General features: G+C 41.1%; 1 protein-coding gene across 9 annotated transcripts in view; it reads left to right on the top strand.

Moving 5' to 3' along the window:
• The window catches only part of Sanbr (SANT and BTB domain regulator of CSR), a 56,559-nt gene that overhangs the window by 24,495 nt on the left and 4,996 nt on the right, over positions 1-27,068 (top strand). For 6 of the 9 annotated variants that reach the window (XM_040733201.1, XM_040733202.1, XM_040733199.1 and 3 more), the window contains 12 exons: positions 1,022-1,145; positions 3,350-3,502; positions 9,037-9,182; positions 11,055-11,154; positions 11,798-11,830; positions 13,078-13,255; positions 16,889-16,980; positions 17,976-18,004; positions 18,145-18,218; positions 19,218-19,306; positions 22,326-22,417; positions 23,548-25,185. In XM_040733201.1, coding sequence (XP_040589135.1) covers positions 1,022-1,145; positions 3,350-3,502; positions 9,037-9,182; positions 11,055-11,154; positions 11,798-11,830; positions 13,078-13,255; positions 16,889-16,980; positions 17,976-18,004; positions 18,145-18,218; positions 19,218-19,306; positions 22,326-22,417; positions 23,548-23,584 — 1,147 coding nt within the window. In that variant the 3' untranslated portion in view covers positions 23,585-25,185. Of the gene's footprint in view, positions 1-1,021; positions 1,146-3,349; positions 3,503-9,036; positions 9,183-11,054; positions 11,155-11,797; positions 11,831-13,077; positions 13,256-16,888; positions 16,981-17,975; positions 18,005-18,144; positions 18,219-19,217; positions 19,307-22,325; positions 22,418-23,547; positions 25,186-27,068 lie in introns of those variants that run through there. The other 3 variants (XM_013113602.3, XM_040733204.1, XR_005871767.1) reach the window with 3 other exon arrangements.

Here is a 27,068-nt window from a genome sequence, read left to right as displayed (position 1 = left end):
AAGATTCACGCGGGACGGTGCATCCCAGTAATTTCAGTACTCTGGGTGGAAAAGCAAAATGACCACAGACAGTCAAAGTCATCCTGGGCTACATAGTGCTCAAGATCAGCCTGGGATGAACACACACACACACACACACACACACACACACACACACACACACACACACAGATACACACACACACTATTTTAAAGAACGTAGTCATGAAAATATTAACTGTTGCTTCTGGATGGTTCTTTTTCTGTATTAAAAATGTGTAAGTGGGATGGAGAGATGGCCCAGTGCATTAGGTGCTTGCCACACAGGCAGGAAGACTGTGTTTGGATCCCAGCACCCACACAAAAAGCTGGATGTGCTAGCACAGGCCTGCAACCCAAGGTTGGGGGTGGAGGACCCCTGAAGCTCTGTGGTGAGCCAGTGCAGCCAGAACAGGAGCTCCACGTTCAGTGACGCTCCCTGTGTCAGAACAGTTAGATGGTGAGTCATAGGGGAAGATACCTGATCTCGTCCTCTGGCCTCCACACACTTGCACATGGCCAAGTGCACCCCACATACATGTTCAAACATGCACACATGCAAAGTAATTTTTAAATCCATAACCTGCGTGTATGTACACACATACCCACATGAAAGCATACATCCACCACACACACACACAAAACCATAGCCAGGTGTGGCTTACACACTTGCACATGCCATGGCACATGTACTTGCACACACCCACATATACAAATAAGCAGTAAATAGCTTTTAAAAAGTAAAAATGAAATAAAGGTTCTTTTAACCAACATTGCATCATCTTAACTGCTGACCTGTTCAAACCGTGTAATTAATAATATTTAGCTAAACAAAATAAGTATATATTCATCCTGTCCTTTCCATACTTTCTTCTGTTGTCTAAAAATAAAGAAATTGTACCTACCACACTATCATTTGAAGAGTATTCTTGGAAACAAGCCACATTTGGTTAAAACAAATTGTATCTCTCACTTAAAATAATCGAGGGTTTTTTTTCTCCAGAGATAAAACCTGGGATGTACATGAGTATTTGAATAGTCTTTTTGAAGAATTAAAATCTTGGAGAGATGTATATTGGCGCTTGTGGGGAACGATCAACTGGCTGACTTGTTCAAGGTGTTACCAGGTGAGGTTTTAACGCAAGTGGTGTGGTGGTGGTGGTGGCGGCGCACACCTTTAATCCCAGCATTGGGAGGCAGAGGCTGGCGGATCTCTGTGAGTTCAAGACCAGCCTGGTCTACAAGAGCTAGTTCCAGGACAGCCTCCAAAGCCACAGAGAAACCCTGTCTCGAAAAACCAAAAGCAAACAAACAAAAAGAATAGTGGTCTGTTAGGCATTGTTTACATCTGCCTTTATTTCTTTTGCCATTTTTTCCTTTCTTCCTCTTGTGTTTATTTCTGAAACAATTCTTGCCAGACTTTGAGAAAAGCAACAGATTCTTTGTTACCTAATCCACTTTTTAAATTTAAAACATACAGAATTTTTATTGCTTTCATTTCCAACCAAACTGTTTCTCCTTTAGGCCATAAGTTTCCTTAGAGTTTCAGGGTTGTGGCCTCCTGGCTTGGTTTTTGAGACAGGTGTTACTTAGCACGCAGCCTCCTCTGGCCTGGAGCTCACAGTCCTGTCAGCTCCCTGGTGTTGCTCCTGCAGGTGTGTGCACAGGCGTGCACCACCACACCTGGCTGCTGCCCCCCGCACCACCACACCTGGCTGCTGCCCGCCCTCTCCCCAGGCCCAGGGCTCCAAAGTTGGATCTCAAACTATACCACTGAGCATACTGTGTCCCCAGCCTTGTTCATGGTTTTGTTGTTGTTGTTCATGGTTTTAATCATTTAAATTTATAACAAAAGCACAAGTAGGTTAGTTCTTGAAGGCACATATGAAGACTTTTTACAAAGTCATAGTCATTACTAACTAGTCTTATGTAAATCCAAGGTTTTTTACATCAAATCTCTCATGAATTCCCTTCCTTTAGATTTCTCTCTGACTTGATTTTCAGTGAGGGAGGAAGAACAGGTCATCAAAGCCATCAGATTTGGAATGTCCGAGCATATGTGAGTCTTGCTCACTGAACTAACCCTGGGTTTATTGAGCTAGATCTTACAGAGAGTACTAGTCGTTCATTTTGTGAGGTTGATACATACATACAGTGACGTTACCACCATCAGAGCAAGAACATTTTCATTATTGTTTGCCTGTGGTCCTTTTTAAATCAGCTCCTTAATGGTTGACAGTCACTGCCAAACCTTGTGTTGGATTTTAGTGTGTCCTTTTCAGAGTGTCATTAGATAGAACCATACAGTGCTTAATTACTTGAGTGGACATTCACTCAATAAAATGATTTTGAAATTTCAACATGCTGTTGTATATAACCATTCTCCCCTTTTATTGCTAAGTATCCTTCTGTCATAAAAATTATGTGTGCTAATCATTCACCAGCTGACACACATTTGTAGTAGTTCTAATTTGGAGTCATTGTGAAGACAATTGCTGTAAATATTCTCATACCGGTTTCCTTATAAACATGGGTTTTTAGATCCCTTGAGTGATTACCTAGAATTAGAACAGCAGTAGAATAATATAAGCTAACATTTTCTAAATTTCCTGAGTCCTTTTGCATTCCTTTAGCTGTATATGAAGGTGCTAATTGTTCCTTGTCTTGATAACATGTTTGAATATTTGTCATTGTTGTTAAATTAATTGTTAATTTTGATTTTGCTCTGAGTGTTTTAATGAACTTACATGTGGATTTGGCACCCATTTCATAACCATACCATAACAAGTTATTTTCTTTAATGACTGGAAGTTAGGCCACAGTTTTCATAAATACTGATACTCAGTATCAAGAAAACCAAGGAATAGCCAAGTGAGGTGAAATTATTTGATATTTCACTGGAATTTTAAAAAAAAATTATTGATCACTTTTAAAATTAGGCATATATACTAGTATCTGTTTTATTCATCTGAATTTTTAGTAAAGCACTTTTGGTTATGCTTTTTAGGAACATCTTTGGAATATAAGTGTAAGCTATAAAATTATTATGTAACTCATCCATTTTTTTTTTTGTCAGAATCACACTTACTAAGCGTCATCCGGTTTTAGTACAGTCCCATCACCTCGGAAAGAGCCTGGTGCCTGTCTGCTACCCCTCAGTGTTCTTGCCTCAAATCTTGGCAAGTGTTCATCTACTCTGAGCCTCTGTAGGCGGACCTTTTTTGTGCATTTCATACAATGAGATGTGCAATATACGGTCTGCAGAAATGTATTTTTGAGACATATGTCACTGTGGGATAATTGTGGATTTTTATATATCTCTTTTACCCAGGCTTTTCTCTGTATTGAATTCTCACATTGTCAATACCACTCAGAAGTGGTAGTTTATTCCACTACAGTAAGTTCACTGAGCACTGTGGGCACTGGAATTTATCCCTGCTGTAACCAGAAAGTTCTTCGATTTGATCCCACTCAGCTCACAAAGGTAAGATTTTTGTTTTAATCTTTGATTAAACTTTGACAGTTTCATGTATCTATATAATGCATATTGATAATATCCATCCACCACTATCTCTCCCCAGGTCCCCCTAATGCCCCACCCCATGTCCCTCCTGCCTGCCTTCATGGCTTTTACTGTCATTAATAACCCTCTGCATCCAGTTATTTCTGCCAGAGAAACTAGAGGTCAGCTTTGAATATTCCCTTTAATAGTTCGGCTCCCCCTATCATTTTTATGTAAAATCTTTATTCTTTTCAAGTGCAACTACATCAACATTAAAAACAAAAACAAAAAACTTCAGAGAGTACATACAGAAGTGAAGAGAAATAGCAATCTCTCTCCCCACCACTCCCAGCTTCTTAGAAGTAACAACAGTAAACAGTTCGCTTTCAGATCTTTTTTTATTTAATCACTGTGACAATTTCACACATGTATGATATATCTTGCTACATTCACTCCTGCACATTCTCTTCCCTTCTACTCTCTCTACTGTCTCCCCAACCCTTACTACCAGGAAGTCCCCAGTCCACTTTCATGTCTTTTGTGTGTGACACATAGGATATAGCCAGGCTCATTCACATAGGCTTTGTTTTGAAACTTGTAAAGAGAAGCCTTCCCGCCAGCCTGGTTCCAGTGCCGCATCAGTCCCAAATGAACATACAGGAGCCTATATTAATTATGAAGCTGTTGGCTTTGCTTGTTTCTTACTGGCTAGCTCTGACTTAAATGTTTATCCCATAATTGTTAATCTAAGTATTTCTCTTACTGGAGAAGTTTCCGGGCTTCTTATCCCTATGGCGGTTACATCTTGACTCCCTGTATTTCTCCTTCCCAGAGTTCTCCTGGACTCCTAGTCCCTCCTATCTTGCTTCCCTATTGGCCAACAGTGCTTTATTGACATATACACAGGATTTCCCCCATCAGAAACTGTCTACCAGAGCATGGATAAGTCATGAGTTACCAAAGACATCACTAAAGACAATGATTCCCTCTTATCCAGCTGCCCACAACTGCCATTAGCTCTGCTGGGTAGGATCAGGCCCCATTAGTCCCTCCCCATCCATGACTAAATAGTTACTACAATTTTAGTCTTGTGCTAGCCCTATCAGGCAATTACAACTGTTGTGAGATCATGAGTATCATGATCATGTCAGACCCACAGGACTACATGGTCCTCCCTCACTATCATCCAGCTCTTACATTCTTTGTGTCTCCTCTTTCATGATGTTCACTGAGCCTTAGAAGATAGTTTATGTTTAGTGATCCAGAGTTGACTGGACCTGAGAGAGTGGAGCCTAAAAGTGAGGCAGACTATTCTCAAGCAATAGGCAACTTTATTCACAGCATCAGACAAATTATACCATGAGGGTTAAAGAGGTCACAGAGTAAAGTTCTCGTGAGTTCAGGCTGCACATAATCACAAGGGCAAGCTGCACGTGGCAAAAGCATGTTTTTCCATGGTGGCCTGTGAACAAATAACAACAGCTGGTTGTAATGAATAATCTAAAGAACACTCACTCCTATCTACTACTCCTGGTAGGGGCATGAAACCACATTCCAAGAACAATCCCATGGTTTTGAAGAAAGGGAGGCCACAGAAGCAGAAGGAACATTGCCAAATTCATTTTGAGGCCACAGTCATCCTGATAACCAAACCACACAAAGATCCAACAAAGAGAATTGGGGATCATTTTCCCTTATTAACATTGATGTAAAATATACTCAATAAAATACTCTCCAATAGAATCCAAGAACACATCAAAAACATCATCCACCATGATCAGTGTTGACTTTATAGACTTTTTGTTGTTGAAATCCAACTATTATAATCTATGGTGGTTTGATAGGATGCAGGGTTATTTTAATTTTCCTGTATCTGTTGAAACTTGCTTTGTGACCAAGTATGTGGTCAACTTTGGAGAATGTTCCATGAGGTGCTGACAAGAAAGTATATTCTTTTGTGTTCTGGTGAAATGTTCTGAAGATATGTTAGGTTCATTTGGTTCATAACATGTTAGCTCCAGTATTTCTGTTTAGTTTTTGTCCTAAATATCTCTCAATGTGTGAAGGTCAGTGTGTGATTTAAGCTTTAGTAGTGTTTCCTTTACAAACTTGGGTGCTGTTTTGTTTGGGGCATAGATGTTATGAATTGAAAACCCATCTTGTTTTATTTTTCCTGTGATGAGTATGAAGTATCCTTCTCCATCTCTTTTGATTAACTTTGGTTTGAAGTCTATTTTAAATGTTAGGTGTTAGAATAGCTACACCAGCTTGCTTCTTGGGTCCATTTGCTTAGAAAATCTTTTTCCAACCCTTTATTCTGAGGTAATGTCTGTCTTTAATGTTGAGGTATGTTTCTTGTATGCAGCAGAAGGATGGGCCCTGTTTTCATATTCATTCTTTTCATTTTTATTAACCTGTGTCTTTTTACTGGGGAATTGACGTAGCTGCATAGAGAGACCCTTTCTCAAAAAATAAATAAAAAGATATATAGTCATATAGTGTAACACTATACATTAAAACAAATATTACAGTTACGTGTAGCAGCATGGTTTACTTATAAAAATATAATGTTAAAGAAAACAAGGCAAGCCAGGCGGTGGTGGCGCACGCCTTTAATCCCAGTACTCAGGAGGCAGAGGCAGGCGGATCTCTGTGATTTCGAGACTGGCCTGGTCTACAAGAGCTAGTTCCAGGACAGCCTCCAAAGCCACAGAGAAACCCTGCCTCGAAAAACCAAAAAGAAAAAAGAAAAAAAGAAAAGGAAAAGAAAGAAAGAAAGAAAGAAAGAAAGAAAAGAAAACAAGGCAAAATTAAATCTTGTGTTTAACCATATAACAACAAGAGACAGAAGGATAGAAAAAAGAAGAAATGGCTGTCAGTGTTGGAACACAGGACAGAGGAAGGGGGCAGTTACATAAGAATGGATGGAAGCAGGAAGGGCTACTGAAATATTGTTTCCTTTTTGAAATTATTACATTTGGGAGGACACACATGCCACAGATTATACGTGGACATCAGAGAACAACCTGGAAGAGTGGGTTCTCTCCTTCGACCATTTGAGTTCCAGGGGTCAAAGTCAGGGACCAGGCAGTGGATTGAGCAATCTTTCTACCCCATGGTTGTTTTTGTTTTGTTTTTTTAAGATTTTGGTTATGTGTGTGTGTGTCTGTGTTTGGGCATGTATGTGAGTGCAGATGCCCACATAAGCCAAGCATTGGATCACTGGGAGCTGGAGTTCTAGGTAGTGATTAACTACCTGATGTGGGTGCTGGTCATTGCACTCTGCTCCTCTACAAGAGTAGCACATGCCTTAACCACCAGCCATATCTGTAGCTCCCCAGTGTTTTTAATGTGAATGGTGATCATCATCATCTCAAGTGTTTGTTCAGACATACATTTATGTTTCAATTTATTTTCTGCATGTTAAGGGAAAAAGTGAGATAGATAATTTGACTGAAAAGAGATATAGATGATTCGTAAAATATTTTTCATTCTTGAGAATTTAATATAGCTATAAAATAAAATATGATCATATCAACCCTCATTTCTCCCCTGTAGCTCTTTCCATATGCCCAGAACATGCTCCCCTCCTAAGTTCATGTTTTCTCTTTCTCTTTTTAATAAACCTCTAAGTTTAGTTAGTGCTGCTCATATGTACATGCATAGTCATCCACTGGAACACAGGACTACTCCAAGTGGCCACATGCTCCAAGATGAATGATTCTCCCTCTCCTAGTAATTATTAGCTGCCAGTAGCTCCTCAGTAAGGAGCGGAGCCTAAATTCATCTAACTTATCTGTGCCACAATTTAGAGTGACTTGATCTGACACAGTGTCTTAGTCAGTGTTCTGTTGCTGTGAAGAGATACCGTGACCACAGCAACTCATAAAGGAAAATGTTACCTGGACTTGCATACAGTTTCAGTGGTTTAGTCTGTTGTCATCATGGTAGGGAGCATGGTGGCATACAGGCAGACATGGTGCTGGAGAAGTAGCTGGGCATTTTACATCTGGATCTGTAGGCAGCCAGAAGGGGAGACTGCCACACTAGGCCTAGCTTGAGCATATGAAACCTCAAAGCCCACCCCAGTGACACACTTCCTCCAACAAGGCCACACCTACTCCAGCAAGGCCACACCTCCCAATCCTCCCAAGTAGTGCCACTTCCTGATGACCAAGCATTCAAACATATGAGCCTATGGGACTTTTCTCATTCACACCACCACAGCCACATCTCCTGTGAGTTCATGAGTGTAATGCCCATGTCACGCCCAGAAGATAGCATGTCACAGCACAGCTTCCTGTTTTACACCCTCCTTTTCTTTGATGCTCCATGGGCTTTGGTGTGTGTGGCATGTTAACATAGGCATCCCATTTATGGCTGAGAACTGCATCTCTTTTGTTGTTGTTAATTTATTTTTTACATTCCAACCCCAGTTCTCCCTCCCTCCTCTCCTTCCGCTCCCCCTACTCCGCCTCCTCCCATCTGCTCCTCAGAGAGGGTGAGGCCTCCCTTAGGAAGTCTACTAAGTCTGTTCCATCATCTCATTGAGGCAGGACCAAGGCACCTCTCCACCCCCACATCCCTGTGTCTAGGCTGAGCAAGGTATCTCTCCATACAGAATGGTCTCCACTAAGTCAGTCTGTGCATTAGTGTTAAATCTTGACCCACTGCCAGTGGCCTCATACATTGTCCCAGTCACACCATTGTCACCTATATTAAGGGAGACTAGTTACGTCTTATGCAGGTTCCCCATTTGTCAGACCTGAGGCAGTGATCTCTCACTAGCTCAGGTCAGCTGATTCTGTGGGTTTCCCCATCATGAATTTGACTCCTTTGTTCATATTATCACTCTTCCCTCACTTTGATTGTACTCCAGGAGCTTGGCCCATTGGTTAGTTGTGGGTTTCTGCATCTGCTTCCATCTGTTTCTGGAAGAGGGCTCTAGCTTCTCTGGGGTTGTGGATTGTAGGCTGGGTATCTTTTGCTTTATGACTGGTATCCACTTATGAGTGAGTACATTCTATATTTGTCTTTCTGGCTTTGGGTTACCTCACTTAGGATGTTTTTTTTCTAGTTCTGTCCATTTGCCTGTGAATTTTAGGATGTCATTGTTTCTTACTGAGTAGTACTCCATTGTGTAAATATGCCACATTTTCTTTATCCATTCTTCAGTTGAGGGGCATCTAGGTTGTTTCCAAGATCTGGCTATTACAAATAATGTTGCTATGAAAATAGTTGAGCAAATGTCCTTGTGGTGTGAGTGTGCCTCCTTTCGGTATGCGCCCATCAGTGGTATTTCAGGATCTTGAGAAAGGTTGAGCGCTAATATTCTGAGAAATCTCCCTACTGATGTCCACAGCGGCTGTCCAAGTTTGCACTCCCAGCAGCAATGGAGGAGTGTCCCCCTTTTTCCACATCCTTTCCTGCATAAGCTGTCATTGGTAGAACTGCATCTCCTAAAAGATTGTTTTTATAATGAACCTACCTCTAACAGTATCTCTTATGTCTGACAGGGTTGTAAAGTGAGGGACCACATGGTTATTCTCCATGATCAAGGAGAAAACGATGATTTGCTTTCTTGTCCAACTACTAGAATACTGGACGATCTACACAAGCACAGAGATGTCATTGTTATACCTTTTTTAAAAGATGCAGTTAGGTAAGAAAAAAGAACACTCTTTTCTTAGCTTTTTGGGTAGTTTCCATTTCACAGTGCCCTCTCCCCAAGGGTTTCCCTGTATCAGTAGTGTCAATCCTCCCATAGTTACCGTCTCAGAGAGTTGAACTGAAGGGCTTAGGGATGTAGCTTGGTGGTCCAACCACTGTTTAACATGTGCAAGGACCTGGTTTAATCTCAGCATTGTGGTGTGTGTGTGCCGAGGGAGGGGGGTATCTTAGTTGGGGTTTCTGTTTCTTGGATGAGACACCATGACCAAAAGCAAGTTGGGCAGAACAGGGTTTATTTGGCTTACACCCCAACCTTGTAGCCCATTGATGAAGAAAGCAGGACAGGAACTCAGACTACACAGAAACCTGGAGGCAGGAGCTTATGGAGAGGCTCTGGAGGAGTGCAGCTTTTTGGCTGGTTCTCCATGGTTTTCACACTCTGCTTCCTTATAGAACCCAGGACCACCACCCCATCGGTGGTCCTGCCCACAATGGATTTGCCCCCTACCCTACCCAGTCAGTCACTCATTAAGAAAACATCCTACAGGCTTGGCCTCAGCCTGATCTCATTGCAGCTCCCTTCTCAAATGACTCTAGCTTATGGTAAATTGACACAAAAGTAGCCAGTGTGGGGACACCGGGGAGAGAGGAAAGAATCACCGAACTTAGGGTTGTTTACACCAAGAACAGAATTATTTGACAGATAAAATAGAAAAAAATAGAGGAAGTCCAAGGGAAGAAAAATTAACTAAAAGAACTGGAAACTAAAAATGTTGTGTTCTTTTGTTTTTTTCCAAGATGACAGTTTCTCAGTAGCCTTGGAGCCTGTCCTGGAACTCACTCTGTAGACCAAGCTGGCCTCAGACTCACAGAAATCTGTTTGCCTCTGCCTCCCGAGAGCTAGGATTAAAGGTGTGCACCACTACTGCCTAGGTGAAATGTTGAGATTTTAAATCCAAGTTTTGAAATTTTTGAATTCTTTCCCTACATTTCTTTCCCCTCACCCATCTTATACCATCACCAAACCTTGGGCCTTAAGCATGCTGAACAGTGGTTCCACCACTGGGCTGTCCCCGTGCCAGACTGACACACAAGGAAGAAGCAGGCAGTTGAGATCACCTTCCATAACTTTGAACTCTTAAATTCAGTCATTTCTGCAATCACTTCTGTTGTTTTGTTCCCGTTACAGGCTGTCAGTTGGGCTAGAGGAATCTAAAAGAGGCTTTTGGAGAGCAGTGTCAACGCAGCAACCTTTTTACTGCCTACCACCTGACAGAATTTTCTTAGTGTGACAGTGTGCCTCCCATGGGATGATCTGCTAGAGTAATTACTAGACATTAAAAGTGTAAATATTTCCAGGCATAATAGGGCACGCCTTTAATCCCAGTACTGGGGAGGCAGAGGCGAATGATCTCTGAGTTTGAGGCCAGCCTAGTCTACAGAGCAGGACAGTTCCAGGACAGCCAAGGCTACACAGAGAAACTCTATCTCAAAAAAAGAGGGGGAGGGGAGTAAATACTGAAGTGACATCCTAATAGTCAAAAACTAAATTCTATTTTTGTAGTGATACAGATCAGGACTGAGGCCTCCTGTAAGAACTTGTATTTCTTAGGCTGTACAAACATCTGTAAGAACAAGGTAGTCTGCATGAATACAAGAGAACTGTGTGCAGTGCCTAGGGGAGCAGAAAGGTTGTCACATTCCCTTGGAGCTGGAGTGGCAGGTGGCTGTGAGGCACAGGGTTGGTGCTGGGTACCAAACCAGGTTCCTCCACAAGAAAAGCACGTCCTGAGCCAGCCCTCCAGCCCTCCTGTAAATTGTAAGGAATTGAATGTTTCTCTATAAAATGTCCTTCTCATTCAAGTGACCCTGGGCTTGGCCCCGGTGATGAAAAGGGCCTGGAATGTGATGTTTTGCTGGAACCAAATACACCATGGGGCCCCAAAACTGGGGAGCTCAATGCTGTGAGTAACTTTCCTATTTCATGTATATATAAAGCTACTGATGACATTTTTTCTTTGACAGGAACCTAACCTATTTAAATAGAAATTGAACTGATTATCCAAACATGATAGTATGCTGAGTGAATAAAACTATAAAGAGTGATAAGTAATATATCATCTGACTTCAAAGAATTAATAACTGATAAAATTTTAGAAAAAAACCTTATCCTTAGGCTTTCCATTGTGTATCTATACCATATTTTATTTGTCATTCATTTGTTGGTGACCATCTGCTCTTGACCTATTTCCTGACCTTTGTGAATAGCTCAACAATAAAGGTGGCTATGTGAGTATCTCTGTAATATGTTGAGGGTGCTGTTGCTGTGTCATGTGTCAGTTCTAATTGCAATTGGCTGAGGACCCTCCATATTGACTTCCATAGTGGCTTCACAAGTGTAACCCCTGCTAGCAGTAAGTCAGATTTGCTTTCCGTTTGCCATCATTGCCAGTTGTTGTCATTGCTTTTCTTGATGCTAGCCATTCTGGACTGGGGGTTCTAGAGACTGCCTTAGATTATTTAACCTGAAAGTGAACCATACTGTAGCCATGTGAAATTGAGGAGTTGCCATCAGGTTTGTTAACCTGCTGTCCCTCTGTCTTTCAGTTCTTGTCATTGAAAAACTGGACTCTGCAGCTGGTAAGTGGGCCTTTGGATTCACTTTCTGTGGGCTTCTCACTTCCATATTGAAGTCTGATAATAAAATCTTATCATCTTATCTTACAAACTTTGATTAAATGCTTGTCCGCCTTTCCGTTTTCACGCTTACTAAGAAAATGATGTCGATTAGTTAAGGAAAGATAGAGCCTGATGTGGTGACTCAGGCCTGACATCTCAGCTTTTGGGAAGCTGAGACAAGATTCTTGTTACAAGACTTAAAAGAACTGTATGTGTGTCCCCAGTGTCAGAGCACCCTAGAGGCCAGAAGAGGGTATCAGAACCCCTGGAGCTAGAGTTACCAGCAATTATGAGTCACCTGGTCTGAACCCTGGAAACTGAACTGTAGTCCTCTGCAAGAGCCAAGAGCAGAAGATGTTCATAACCATGAGCTGTCTCCAGGCCCTGGTTAAAAGGCTTTTTAAAGTCACCTTTAAATCACATTTAGGGACCTGTTGGATGACTCACTAGTTAGGGTGCTTGCCAGCAAGTCTCATGACCTGAGTTTAAGCCCTAGGACCCTAAAGGTGGAAGGGGAGGAAAGACTTCTGCAGCCTTCTTCTGACCTCTGCTAGTGTCCACATACTAAATATAAATAATTAAATAGGCAAACGTGATTACATCACATTTATGATATTAAGAAAAGTCTAATAAGTTCTTTGTTGGGCATTTTTGTTTTATTTTGTTTGTTTGGCTTCTCAGATAATTTTATATTGCCCAGGCTGGCCTGGGATTTGCCATGTACCTCAGGATGACTCTGAATCCCTGATCCTCCTGCCTCTGCCTTTCCAGTGCTGGGATTACTGGCATGTGTAACTGGGTTGTGTTTGTTTATTTTGTTTGTTTTTTTTTTGAGACATATTCTCCATATATAGAATAGGTTAGCTTCAAATTTACCATACTTCTGCCTTAGCCTCCCAAGTGCTGATATTATCATACCTAGCATTTTATTAGTCCATTTTTTAAATATTTATTTTAATCTGTATGTGTGTTTGTGTGTGCACACTCATGCACGTGAGGCCCAGAGGCCAAAGGCATTGTGGCACTCAGGTCATAGGTGTTTGTGAGCCCCCTGATGCGGGTGCTGGGAAGAGGAGTGCACACTCACAGTCCCATTTTATTAGTTGTTACTTGATTCATCCAAGAAATAAGGTAAATGTGTTCTTAGCAATTCATTCATGGCATAGCAGTGTGGAGTTGGTAATAGGTATGTCTTTCTCTGCGTTTAGAAACAGCAGTCATTATTTTCAGAAGAGGAAGAGTACACCACTGGATCTGAGGTCACTGAGGATGAAGTCGGTGATGAAGAAGAAGTGGCCAAGAAACAAAGTAATGGCTTCAGAGTTAAAAATCAACCCTCACTATGTATGGAGACTTTCACTCTGAACCTTCTAATTCCAGGCATGGGTAATTGGGGTTATATGTCTGCATCTAAGGTTATACTGAGAAAAAGAAATGGAAAGAAATCTCCATGAAGATCCCCTAACCCAGGCTAGCCTAAGCTCTCTCTTAATTACTAACCCATTTCTAGTAATCTGTGTGTTTCCATGTGGTCTCTGCTCACTGGTGATGCTCAAGGCTCTTGCTTTCTCAGCATCTCTCGTGTGACTCATCCTCTGCCTTCTTCTTCCCAGAACTCTCCTAGTCTGGTAGCCCTCCCCATACTTCCTGCCTGGCTACATCCTGCCTGCCCATTGGCTGAAACAGCTTTATTCATCAACCAATAAGAGAAACAGATTCACAGCATACAGAGGACATCCCCCATCATATTTTGGTGGGTGGTACATGTGTGACAGTCTGAGGACAACTCCCATTAGTTGGTTCCTTCTTCCACCATGTGCATACTGGATATTATTGAACTCATATCATTAGACTTAGCAGCAAACAAGCACCTTAACCCACCAAGCCATCTCACCAACCCAAACTTTTTACATTTATTTATTATTATTTGTATATTTTTATGTGTTCTTTGTGTGCTAAGAAAATAGTATTAGTTTATCATTTTAGTAATTTTATTGACTTTTCATTTTATTTGCTTTTGGTTATTCTGAGGTTTGTAACATACATCTTTAATCCATTGTACTCTACTTAAAACCAAATAGTATAAGGAGAAATTACTTTAAATGTAAAAGCTTTAAAATAGTATAGTTCTTTGTACCTTTCCCCTCTGTCTGATGCTGTTATCATAGGCATCAACACTGTTCTTCATGTTCATGGAAGATTGATTCCAGAACACCCACACATTCTTCAGATACTCAAGTCCCTTATTAAATGACATTGTTCTATTTTGTGTTTAATCTGTATGGATTTCTGTATACTAAGTCATCTTTAGGTTACTTGTAAACAGTGTGACTAATTGTTATACTAAATTATGTAGGGGATCTTTTTTTAAAAGTCTGTATCTTCAATGCAGACAAAAAATTTTTAAAAATTTATTTATTTATTATACATACAGTGTTCTGTCTGCATGCATGCCTGCAGGCCAGAAGAGGACACCAAATCTCATTGTACATGGTTGTGAGCCACCGTGTGGTTGCTGGGAATTGAACTCAGGACCCCTGGAAGCTCAGTCAGTGCTCTTAACCTCTGAGCCATCTCTCCAGCCCGCAGACAAAAATTTTAACTGAACTTTTTAAAACTACAAGTGGTTGAATCAATACATGTGGGAAAAACATGAATGTATAGGTCCACTATATCCATAGTGACATTATAACTCAAGTGCTGATTTTTTTTTGCTTTAAAATTTTTTATGTTGCCCAGTATGGTAGTACACACTTTTAATCCCAGCACCCAAGAAGCAGAGGAAGGCAGATCTCTATGACTTAAGTCCAACCTGGTCTACATAGAGAGTTCCAGGCCAGCCAGGGCTACATAGTGAGACCCTGTGTCAAATACATACATACATATGTGCATACACATATACTATGCAGTCATGTAATAAAGAGAGAATAAGAGAAAAATAGTCTTTTATGTTTGCCCATACACTGGCCATTTTCTTTCTTATCTTCATTAGCATCTGATGATGTTTTTCATTCTGTAGGTTGCCTTTAAGCAGGTCTATAAGCAAGGAACTGCTTTCTTTTTATTTATCTAAAAAAATCTTACTTAGAAAAAAGTTTTTCTGATGTGGGAATTTTGGTTACTGGGTATTTTTTCTTTCAACACTTGAAATCACATTTTCCACAAAATTTGGGAAGCATAGTCATTTTTTTTCTTTAATTTACCCCATGGAATTCTAGTTATATATATGTTAAATCTTTTGATGATGGTCCACAAATCTTGAGTTTTTATGGCTTTGATAATCTCTTTGTATTTATGGTTTTTGTTTGTTCTTTGGGGTTTTTTGTTGTTGTTATTGTTGTAGTTGGTAGTGGTGGTGGGGTGTTTTGGATTTTGAGCCAGGGTCTCTCTGTGTAGCTCTGGCTGTCCTAGAACTCACTCTGTAGAACAGGCTGGCCACAAACTCACAGAGATCACCTGCCCCTGCCTCCTGAGTGCTGGGATTAAAGGTGTGAGCCACCACTGCCTGGCTTGGTTTGGTCATTTCTAATGTTCTGTGTGCGTGGTCACTGATTCTCCTGAGCTGTCTGCTTCCTGTTTTCCACTTTGCATTTACGAAAGGACACCTGTCTTTTAAATAGAGACTAACTAGTCCTTGGGGTGGTGCTGCCCACATTCAGGGTGGGCCTCCCCCTTGCTGAGGTCTCTAGAGGTGTGCGTCCTAAGTGCCTCTGCATCTGCGGCCAAGTTGACAAGGAAGAGTAACTGTCACAGCCAAGACTCTGAGCATAGTTGTCAGTAGACATTAGGGCTCACCTGCTCCAGGTCCAGATCTGCCCTCTAACGCTAACACAGCTGTCTGCAGCTTGAGATATGTACAGTTGGGAGAGCTAAGTCAAAGGCACACACAGACTCCCCTGTCTCATGAGCATAAGAAGCATTTTAGGGTCTAGGGTTTCTCATATGGCAAAGTTTAAGGTTCAGCTGAGTATTTAGACAGAGTTATACTCATGTCCCTTTATATTGGCAGCTTTTCTATTGCTTTGCACATTGTCATTTCCTTCCTGGGGTTGGTCAGGGTTAGTTTCTACCCTGTGAGAAGGATCTTCCGTCTAGAGGACCTCAAATTCACTGTTGGTACCTCAACAAGTTTTAAGGTATAAATTGCCTAACTCTGTGCCTAGTTTTAATTATCCTTCATTACTAACAGATAGTTCTGATAAAATTTTTATTGTATTGATATCACTTAGAAGGAATTGCCCATCCCTGTACTATGCCATTACCATTACCATATATCCTATTATGTCTTCTAGCAAATTGTAATTCTTGATTTGTTATTAATTTTGCTGCTTCCTCCTGTGTTATCTTCAAGCTCATCATATCTTACAGGTTTCCCATGTACAGTAGTGACAAAGTTTCCCTTGGAAAATTGTGGGACTAATACCCAAAGAACTGTGGGAGAGTTGCCCAGTACATCCTTCTTGCCCTTAGCCTTTGTTTCTGGAGTGAAGCTCTTCCCCTTTTCTTGCCCTATCCAGAGTCCACCTTACACTTGGCCAGAACAGACTCAGGATATTGAGTTAAGAAGACCACCATCCAGAATATAATTTGTCCCAGCCCTGCTTCCCAAAATCATTCCTGCCTTGCAGCCTTCTTGAGCAGAATTCATTATGAAGCTTTTGCATGTGTATTGATGCCCTGTCTCTGTCCATAATTCTCAAATTGCCTTTTTTTCTAGGTGATAGCAATTTGAATTTGTTTTGTTTTGTTTTTCCTTAAAAATAGAATTGTTGGCAGGGCGTTGGTGGCACATGCCTTTAATCCCAGTACTCAGGAGGCAGAGGCAGGCGGATCTCTGTGAGTTTGAGTCCAGCCTGGTCTACAGAGCTAGTTCCAAGACAGCCTCTAAAACAATGCAGAAAAACCCTGTCTTGAAAAAAAAATAGAATTGTTGGTTAAGTGTTATTCCATTTAGATGTATCAGTGACATTGGTGGGGGTATGGAACTCATGTTCCTAATATTGTCCTTTTCTGTATCAGGGAAAAGGGAAAAACCAAAGAAGTTTACTAAGCAACCAAAAAAACAGCTGTCTTCACCCAGTTCTCAAAAGAAAGAAAAGGCGCTGGAGAAGGTAACTGAATGACCTGATACAGTTTTAAAGTTCACGTAAGAAGTAAAGTTCACAAATCCAAATAGAGTAATGGATAACAAGGAGATGCTAGCAATGGAAATGAATGAGGATCTAGAAGATACCGGGACCTTTGGAAGATGCAAAGCATGCGTGGCTTAGTATGTAAAGAGATAGGATGCACACAGATTTTCTCCCATGTGCATAACCCTTCCACATAGAGCTGTATACACAATTGGTTTTAAGATTAATGGCTCCTTTTAATTGACACTCTTCATGACATGTGCTATCCAAACTTTTTAATTTTAACCAGTAATACACATTTATAAACAGTAAGTAGACTTTTAAAATTGAAGTATACTCTGTATTATGACCTAAAAATTCGCTTTGATTTTCTTGTGCCATAGAAGAGATAAAATTCCAGAACTGAAAGAACAGTAGTAGCTGCAGGTGACTAAAAAGAATCCCTGAGTCCGCCGCTGAATGAAAGGCTAGTTCTAAGATTAGATCCACACTTACACTGGATGGAGTGCACATTCATCTTAGTTAATTAAGAACTACAGATGATGGATGGGTTGGTTTTTGTCAAGAGTGCATAGGCGTAGGTTTCAAGTGCAAGTCTATTTTTTCCTCCTTGCAGAAGTGTCCTAACCTCTCTTCACCTGCTTTACTATGAAGGTCATGTGGTGCTTGTTTCGCTCTCATCGACCTTGTTGATGTAAAGCGTATTTTTTCTATTTATTTTTGAAGACAGGGTCTTCCTGTGGACCCTGGCTTACCTGAACTCACTATGTTGGCCAGGCTGGCCTTCATCTCATCCCTGTGCCCTGCTGGGAATGAAGGTGGGCACCACCACTCCCAGCTGTTGCTGCAAGGCTTAAATGGAATAACAGTTTCAGATGCTCTTGGTGTAGTGTCTTGTACTCAACAATTAGTTAGAACACTGATCAATAAATATGCTCTAACTCGATATTAATGTTGTCTTCTTTATATTTTAGTCAACTTCTAGAGATGTGTCTCCTTTCGTGTGAGTATTTGTTCCTTGATCCAACTGGAAATCCAGTCTTTGTTTTGGTTTGGTTGGTTCTTAGCTTTGCGACAGGATCTGTTGGGAAGTGTGCTCTTAAAGCAGCATCAATGCTTGTTTTTGTTCAATTTATCCAATAGTGTGAGCATGCAGAAGAATAAGTGGGATGCCACAAGATCCTTGAGATTCAACCAGGATGCACAAAGAGAAGATGGTAAATCTTATTATATAGTTAGGTATAATAACAGTGTTCTTATTATCATGTGTTTATCTGGGGTGGTTAAGTGCAGGTGAGTGTAGGTACTGTTAGAGGCCAGAAGAGGGTGTCAGATCTGTTGGGGCTGGAGTTACAGGCAGTTGTGAGCTGCCGATAGGGGCTTGCTATGGGTGCTGGGAACCAAACTTGGCTCCTCTTGGAGAAGAGTTTGTGCTCTTAACTACTCAACCATTTCTCCAGCCCCAAGAATTGTCTTTTGTAAAGTATGCTCAATAGTTGCAAAGGTTCCAGAATAAGGGCACACACACGTGTGCACATCCTCTTGGCACCGAGCAGAGTTCCATCTGTGGCCGTGCCGTAGGCAGTGCGTTGTTTATGCATCTGTGCCAGGCCTCTTGGGCTTGCTACTGTAAAAATGACCAAGTGTCTTAGCTGTGTCTTAGCCTCGTGTTCTTACAACAGAATACCAAAGACGAGTATTTTATCAGAAAAGAAGTTTATTTAGCTTACAGTAAGCGTCTCCTTGGCTCTGCTGGCTACAATCCCAGCTTGATGAATGGCACAACAGGGAGCATGTTTAGGAGGAAGGTGTCATGTGCCAAAACAGGAAGCAAAAGAGGTTATTTTCGTTTCCACCTACCCTTACAGGAATGAAGCAGGGTCACACAATAACTGCATTGCCCCTCTTAGGGCTGGGGCCCAGTAGGATGACCACCAGGCCTTAAAGGTCCCAGCACCACAGTAGGGGGTCAGACTTATACCACACAATCCTTTGAGGGCCATACTCAGCCACATCCATGAATCTGAAAGGCAATACAACTGTCTATATATTAGTTATTTGCTACATGCTACCTTAGATTCTTCACAGATATGTAGAAGTATTACCTAAAACAAATAATAAAAGATATTTTCATATACCTTTGTTGATTAGTCTTTCTAGAAAAATGAAAACTGTTACTTTGATGAAAAGCAATGCTCTTACTTTTTTACCTTCAGATCAGCGGCGGATGTCTGAAATCACAGGGCATCTAATAAAGATGAGATTGGGTGATCTGGACCGAGTTAAGTCAAAGGAATCGAAAGAAGTAAGAATTATTTACCAGTGTGCTATACTTAAGTAAAATTTTCCTTCCAAGTTTTATTTCATCATGAAAAATAGTTAACTGTAATCTTAGTGTTTCTATTGCTGTGAAGAGACACCAGGACCATGGAAACTCTTATAAAGGAAACCATTTACTTGGGGCTCAGTTCAAAGGTTTAGTCCATTGTTATCATGGTGGGACCCGTGGAGGCAGGCACACACAGTGGTGGAGAGGTAGCTGAGGGCTCTACATCTGCATCTGCAGCCAAAGAGAGTGACCCTGAGCCTGTGCTGAACAAAACCTCAAAGGCCACCCCCCAGTGACACAGTCTCTCCAACAAGGGCACACCTCCTCCAGTAAGGTCACGCCTCCTAATAGTGCCACTCCGTATGAGCCTATTGGGGCCGTTTTCATTCACCCACCACAGGGACTATACTGTACTTGTGTAAAGTGTTTCTTTTATTGTTAGCATGAAAAGTATAGAGATGTTTTTAAAAGGGTATTGAAGGAGCATCTTTGATATTTTTATATTCTGTGCCAGTTAGCCAAAATTTACATACAAGTTTTCTGTCATCTTCTACTGTCTATGGTCCATAGGGTCTCTGCATCATACATGATAAAACATATTATCCTTATAGTGTCACCAAGAGTAGGTTGGTTGTGCATTGTTGGCCAAGTGGCTGTGAAGAAAGTGCTGGATCTGTGTGCCTTTGTGTGTATTACCTAGATGTTGCCTCTAAAATAAGATGCTGTCTTGCTGAAAACCAGGACTGCCCTACACTTGTACTCCCACAAGAATTACTATCAGTAATGTATTGCATATCATCAGTCTGCACTATAAATTCACCATAGCTCCTACTCTAATCTGTTTGTACGTTTTTACTTCCTCATTGGAGCACAAGGCCCTAAGTCCAATCACCAACATCAAAAGTAAAATGAAATAAATGGGAACAGGACAGGGTGGAACAAATAATGGAGAAATTCAGTTACCCATAAAATTTGCAAAGGAAAACAAGCCGTGACCTTCAGTTAGATGAAACTTCCTTAGTGAAAGGACCTGTATTATTATTATTATTATTAGTAGTAGTAGTAGTAGTAGTAGTAGTTTTTTGTTTTTTGGGGTTTTTTTTGTTTGTTTGTTTTTCCAGACAGGCTTTCTCTGTATTGTTTTGGAGACTGTCCTGGAACTTGCTCTGTAAACCAGGCTAGCCTCAAACTCACAGAGATCCACCTGCCTCTGCCTCCTGAGTGCTAGGATTAAAGGCGTGCGCCACCAATGCCTGGCTAATATTCATTAATTTTTTATTTCTTATCTTCAACACTAAAGCAGGATCCACAAAAGAAAATTAGAATTCACCGAAACTTTAAAAGCACTATAAAGAGAATTAAAAGACAACTAAGCTAAGCTATGAACTAGCAAGAACTATATTGTGATACCCTGTCTCAGAAAAAGGCAAAGAATTAAAAGACAGCCTGGTCTACAAAGTGAGTTGCAGGATAGCCAGGACTGTTACACAGAGAAACCAGTCTCAAAACCACCCTCCCAAAAAAGGCATTTCATACTCAATAATAAACTGTGTAAAGCATTTGTCTGATAAAAAGGGTTTGTGGAAAAGGAAGGGGAGAAAAATGTTTTAATTAAATTGTAATTTCAAACAAGCTTAGTAGCCAGGCAGCAGTGGCACACACCTTTACTCCCAGCACTAGGGAGGCAGAGGACCTCTGAAAGACCATCTCAAAATAAAACAATTGAGGCTGGAGAGGTGGCACAGCGCTTACAGGCACTGGCTGCTCTTGGAGAAGACCCATAAGATCCATATTTGGTTCCCAGCACCCACATGCCTGCTCACAACCCTTGTAACTCCAGCCCCAGGGGATCCAAGCCCTCTTCTAGGGCACTGCACGTCTGGCATGGAGGTATGCAGGCAAAACACCCATGCACACAAAGTAACAAAGTAATAATGAGTAAAGACACCAAGCAGAGGGTTTGCCAAACATCCCAGAGGAGAGGACACAGGTAGCAAGAAAGCATGAGAAATGAAGCCTCGTTAGTCATTGGAGATGCAAATTAATGTCTCAATGAGATGCTGCTTATTGAAGTTGTGAAATTTTTGTTCAGGTGCTTGTGAGAATGTGAAGCACATGGAATTCTCCTAGATCACTTGTAGGAGTTGTGGGGAATATTTTGGCAGTTTTTCATAAATGCCATGCATTTGTAGTGTCATTATTCATAATAAGAAAAACTAGAAAGTTCCCAAAATGATGTCCTTTACCTGGTAAATGTGACAAGAAAAATTCTGAGATTTCCTGAATTTAAAAGGGCTAGAAAAGGGGTAGAGGAAGCTTAACTCAACAAGGTGTATGGTACACACCTCTAGTCTCAGCACTCAGGAGGATGAGGTTGGAGGACAGCCACATTGAGCATCCCTACTCCCCAGGCTTAGTGGGCATTGTCCCAACTGCTCAGTAGTCTCACTAGTAACAGTGTGCTCCAGGACCTGCCCGTTCTTCTTTCTCTGATTTCTGTAACAGCTCCATAAACTCTTTTCTTTCAAAGAACCCCCAGGCTTAAGGCGTTTTGGTTGCTGGGGATGTAATTCTGTTTATAGAATGCTCACCCAACATGCTTACGGCCCTGGGTTGGTCCCCAGCACAAATAATCCATATGTGGTGGTGCAGTCCCCACACTCTAAAGATGGAGCAGAATGGTCAGAAGTTCAAGACCAGTCTACATGAGACCTGTAAGGGGTGGGAGGGGTTTAGATTTCGCATATAAAGTATACATATTTAAAAATAAAATAAAAGCGCGTTAGAAGCTGCGTGAGGGCTGGCTCTCAGAGTCCTGCCCCAGACAAGAGCAGCTGTGTCCCTGTACATTTGTCAAAATCCACAACTATGTACTAAAAAGCCCGGGTTTTATAGATCAAAAATAAAATTACTTTCTAAATTTGGAAGTGTATCTTGTTAGGGGTCAGTCTTTGCTTCCTTGAAGGTAACTTAATTTTGCTTCTTTATCTCACAGTTTGCAGGAGGTATTTATTCTAGACTTGAAGCGCAAGTCAAAGCCTCTGCGCCTGGCAGCGCCCGGCAGAACAGCTCAGACAAAACCCCCAGGTAAATCAGCAGGAAGCAGCAGGATGTCTCTGTGTGAGCACTAAAGCACATAGTATGACTTCAGTCTCTTATTTCATCAAGTCAGCACTGATTTTAACAAGTCATGAAAATGAACTTTTATAAACATAAAAAGTATGGTATTTTTTAAGTTTCCTGTTTATTGAGCCAGCTCCATTAGTCAGCTGATAAAAGTGAATGCTGCAGGGGTTGTGGTGTACAGCCCAGAGCTAAAGAGCTCCTAGCCCACTCAAGGTCCTACATGTGATCTCTAACACCAAATGATGACGACGACAATGATGATGATCTAGTAGTAATAACCACGGTGCAACTATGGGTTGGCAGAATTGTCATACTATGTGTAGATTATGTGTTAGCACTACTTTAGGAACATCATTGGCTCTTTCCTGTTCCTTGTTACTCCCGTCCCCTCTGGTGGTATCAAAGCTATCAAAGTGACCAGTAACCAGAGAGAACGTTGTGTTCCGCAGCATTTGAAGTAGGCTTTGCCTTGTTTCTAAAGTCTCTTCAAAAGTCGACTGTCCTCAGACTTTATTCTGTCCAAAAGGTTGGCAGACCTGGTTCAGTTGACCCTGTTAAAGGGAGGCAGTGTTATATCTCACTCTTTACAAGAAAGCCTTCTAAGTACAGTAACATCTTAACTTCTCTTAATAAATTAACTGCTAAATATTGTGCCATCTGCCATCACAGATTTTCCGTTAGGACTTAAGGTACTGAGATGTGAGCACAAGTATCAAAGATGCTAATGTGCCTAATCTGTAACCCTGAAATCCACAAAGCTAAAATACCAGCCTTTTTAGTCATTGTACTGAGTCCATGTAGAACTGCTGTGATTACAGCTTAGTTTTTACTTTCCTCCCATCCTAAATGTTCATTTGTTTCCCCAGAGAAACTCTAGTGTGCTTCATCACAGTACTGGTCCTGACCTCTGTATGCAGTGTGCATACTGTAGTCTCTCTCAGAAACAGTCTGCATCCCACTGCAAGGCTCAGAGGATGCTTGATGGGCACACAGTCTCACTGAATGTTGATGTTGTCGAGCAGACAAACAAGGCAGCAACAATGTTCTGTTCCAGAGTCAGTCTGACTTTCTTTTCTGTTTAAAAAATCTAGGTCTAAAAGTCGTTTTGGTCAAGGGCGTCCTGCATAAAGCACCCTAAAATATAAAAAGAGAGAAGGACACTCCTGGACAACTGAGATTGTTCATTTCCTGAAGATCTTCAGAACAATGACTTCTAGGTGTTTTACTAGTTATCCCTGCAGACCACAGAATCATGCTGAGACAAATATATAGTTAGGCTTCATTAAAATATAATTGTAAATATAAATTTCTCTTTGTATAGTTGTGGGCTGTGTAGAAAATAACTACAAACTTTACATCGTTGAGATTCCTAATATTTGTTACCCTTTGTTTATTTGAAAGAGAAGAGGTCTAAATTGTCAAATGACTGAGCTTTGTAAGACCTTAAGAAATTTAGGGTATGATTGGTAGCGTTACTGTGCATGTATGCTCATCACCATACGTTTTGAGAACTGTCCAGTCTTAGGTGTAGCATTGAAAAATGAATGTTTTACGGTGAAATGTCCAGTGATGCTAATTTAAGTTGGTGTCTGGAGGCTGTATTAATAGAGTTTCAAGGTGAGGTTATTCCAGTATCATGTTGGCCTAGAAGAATTCATCTTGTCACGTTCTTATTTGGAAAGTACAGTGTTAATCTACCTTTTGTTCCTTTCAGTTTTTCATGCTTCTCTGTTGGTCATCTGACCCTGAATGACTGGTCACTAGTGTCTCCTCTGTGAAGCTAGTGACATTCTGAATTTCCTAAAACAGCCTGTGATGGTTTAGAGTAGAATCTTTCAGCTCTGTGCAGTCACTTGTTTGGTTTTCCAACCCATCCACTCTCTAAACCATTTCCACCACCCCTTAAAAATTATGATTGCTAGTTACTTTAGAGGTGTCTTACAATTTCCAGATAGATTAGATAGTTGGAAATTTCATACATTCAAAAAAAATAAAACAACTATTTTATAAATCAGGTTTTTATTTTTTCTAACCAGGTCTATAGCATACCCAGGGAAATGTAAGCATGCACTAAATTATGTGTTTGGTTATTTATAAGTCTCTGAAAACCATAAGATGCACATGATTTCTATTTTAGTTTTCCTTTGCCTTGTGGTTCACATCTTCAGATTATTCAGAGAACAGGACCTGATAATATGTAGCAGAACAGCAGTTTCAAAAGAAAAGTTCAAGTCTTACACTCAATTGACACAAAAGAATTACAATCTTAGTGTATCTTTTACTTGCTATATGGAACTCAATTATTTGATAATTATGTTTTTAATATCTGGAAATTTTGTCTTTATATATGCTTTTCAGTTGATTTGATACTGTGGAAATAGCCTATACCATATTTATTTTTTTAAAAAGTGTTTCTTAGTACATGATGTGTGAGTCTCACACCTCGGTTGCCTCCTGTTGTGGTCATTGTAATCAGAAGGAAACCTGCTCTTTGGATTTTTACTGAATAAAGTGCGCACATCGCTTCTCCCCTGAGGGGACTGAGCTACTGATGGATGCTAACAAACCAGACTTTATTACAATCTGACTCTGTATAAAATGTGTTTTGTTGTTTTGTGTCTGTCTGTGATGCATGGACAGGCATTCCTTCTGCCAAGTACTTTAAGGATTTCCTTATATTAAATCTGCGTTTACACTTCTTTAATTGAAATAAATGGCAATGTCAAAAACTGTGGGGAAAGTCCCTCAATCTGGCTCATTCTGATGATAAGTCTGGAGTTCTCTGCATTCTGCATATATCTCTGGAAAATTGGCTGTGTTGTCAGGTGAAATTCTGAGGTTTTACATTTGAGTGTGGGGCACAGCCCATCACTCTGGAAACTTAAATTTCCCACATTCAAGACCCTATCTCGGGACATTTAGCAAAACATTTAAGGGTTGAAATACGACAGAGGGTCTGGGCATATGGCTTAACAGTAGAACACCTACCTGGGGTGCACAGGAATATCTAGGCTTGATCCCCACTAACAGGAATGTGTGGAAACAGCGCACGAAGACGATCTGGCCGCTGTATCAAGTGCACAATTTCTTTTTTTTTTTAAGTGCACAATTTCTCCATTGCATGTTACTTTTCTCTAGAATGTTGAGTCAGGAATTGTGAGGTATATAATTGTTTTGGGATCTGAGGCTGAAACTGTCATATTTTTGCTAATGGCAAATGTAAATAAACATTAAAAAGCCTTTTGTTTCCAATAATTCTTCAGCTAACCTTCAGCTGTCATTGAGTAACTGTTAGGCATCTCCCAGGCCAGAGGCACTGGGTTATCTAACCAGTCCAGTTCTAATGGGTTATCTCATCCAAGCTCCGTAAAAACTGGTCTACAGAGGAAGCTGATCCTAAGGCAATGTTCCAAAGTTATTGGGAGTGAGTAAATTAATAGGTGTAAGTAATTAATACAGTAATTTCTGGGTTATAGCAATCTCTCCATAAATACCATCTATTGCTGCATTGACATTAATTGTTTGAAAGGTGAAAAGTTATTGAATATATAATTTGGATTTCTAAGGTGCATGCGTGCATACGTGAGTGCATGTGCTTAGGAAGAGTCCTTGCTTAGCCATTTTGTCAGAACTGCCCCTAGCTCACCTGCTAAGTTAGTTTGGCCAGGATGCCCCTCCCACACCGCCCACTCTCTGATCACCATCCACGGATGATGAGGGTCCCACACCGCCCACTCTCTGATCACCATCCGTGGGGGATGAGGGTCCCACACCGCCCACTGTAGGCCAACAGAGCTCTGCTGAAACCTCTGAAATGAGCTTAAGTTGAAAATCGAGTGGCATTTTAATAAGCTGCAGCCATGATCACTTGATGTCTCAACAACATTCGGAACACAGATGTGTGAGTAATAAGTAGGCACTGTAGCATTTTAAAGGGAGGTGCCATAAGGTTACAGGCGTCTCCCGATCTCACCAAAGTGATTATTTTTGGAGCCTCTGTCTCCCTTCTGGGTGGATGGGTTACAGGTACACACAACCATATTCAGACGTGTGTGGGTGCTGGGATCTGAACGCAGGTCTTTGAGATTGCTAAGCAAGCACTCTTGCCCACTCAGCCATCACGCTAGCCCACCAAACTGAGTCTCGTGCAGTCCTTCTTTGTTGTGTTTGTTTTTTGAGACAGGGTTTCTCTCTGTAACAGCCCTAGCTGCCCTTGAGGTAGCTCCGTAGACCAGGGTGGTCTCAAACTTACAGAGATCTGCCTGCCTCTGCCTCCCAAGTGCTGGGATTAAAGGTGTATACCACCCCACCACCCCGCACATGCAATCATTTTTAACTTATATTTCATCCACCTTTTTCTACTTTTTCTGCATAAGGATAATATTTAGAGGTGAATCAGTAGGTGCTTGGCAGCCGGGGTTCAATCCTCAGAATCTGTGTAGAAAAACAATGTATAATGTCTTGTGTTTGTAATCTCAGCCGCTGGGAGGCAGATCCCTGGGACTGGATAGCCAGTCAGCCTAGCCTTCTGTTGAGAGACTTTGTCTTGAAAAACAAGGTGGAAGGAGCCTAGATTTCACACATCTGAACACATGTATGCTGCCACACATCT

Source organism: Mesocricetus auratus, unplaced genomic scaffold (genome assembly GCF_017639785.1).
Source record: "Mesocricetus auratus isolate SY011 unplaced genomic scaffold, BCM_Maur_2.0 Super-Scaffold_100029, whole genome shotgun sequence".
NCBI classification, from domain to species: Eukaryota; Metazoa; Chordata; class Mammalia; order Rodentia; family Cricetidae; genus Mesocricetus; species Mesocricetus auratus.
The sequence above is the reverse complement of the archived record's forward strand: the minus strand, read 5'-3'. Positions and strand labels throughout refer to the sequence as shown.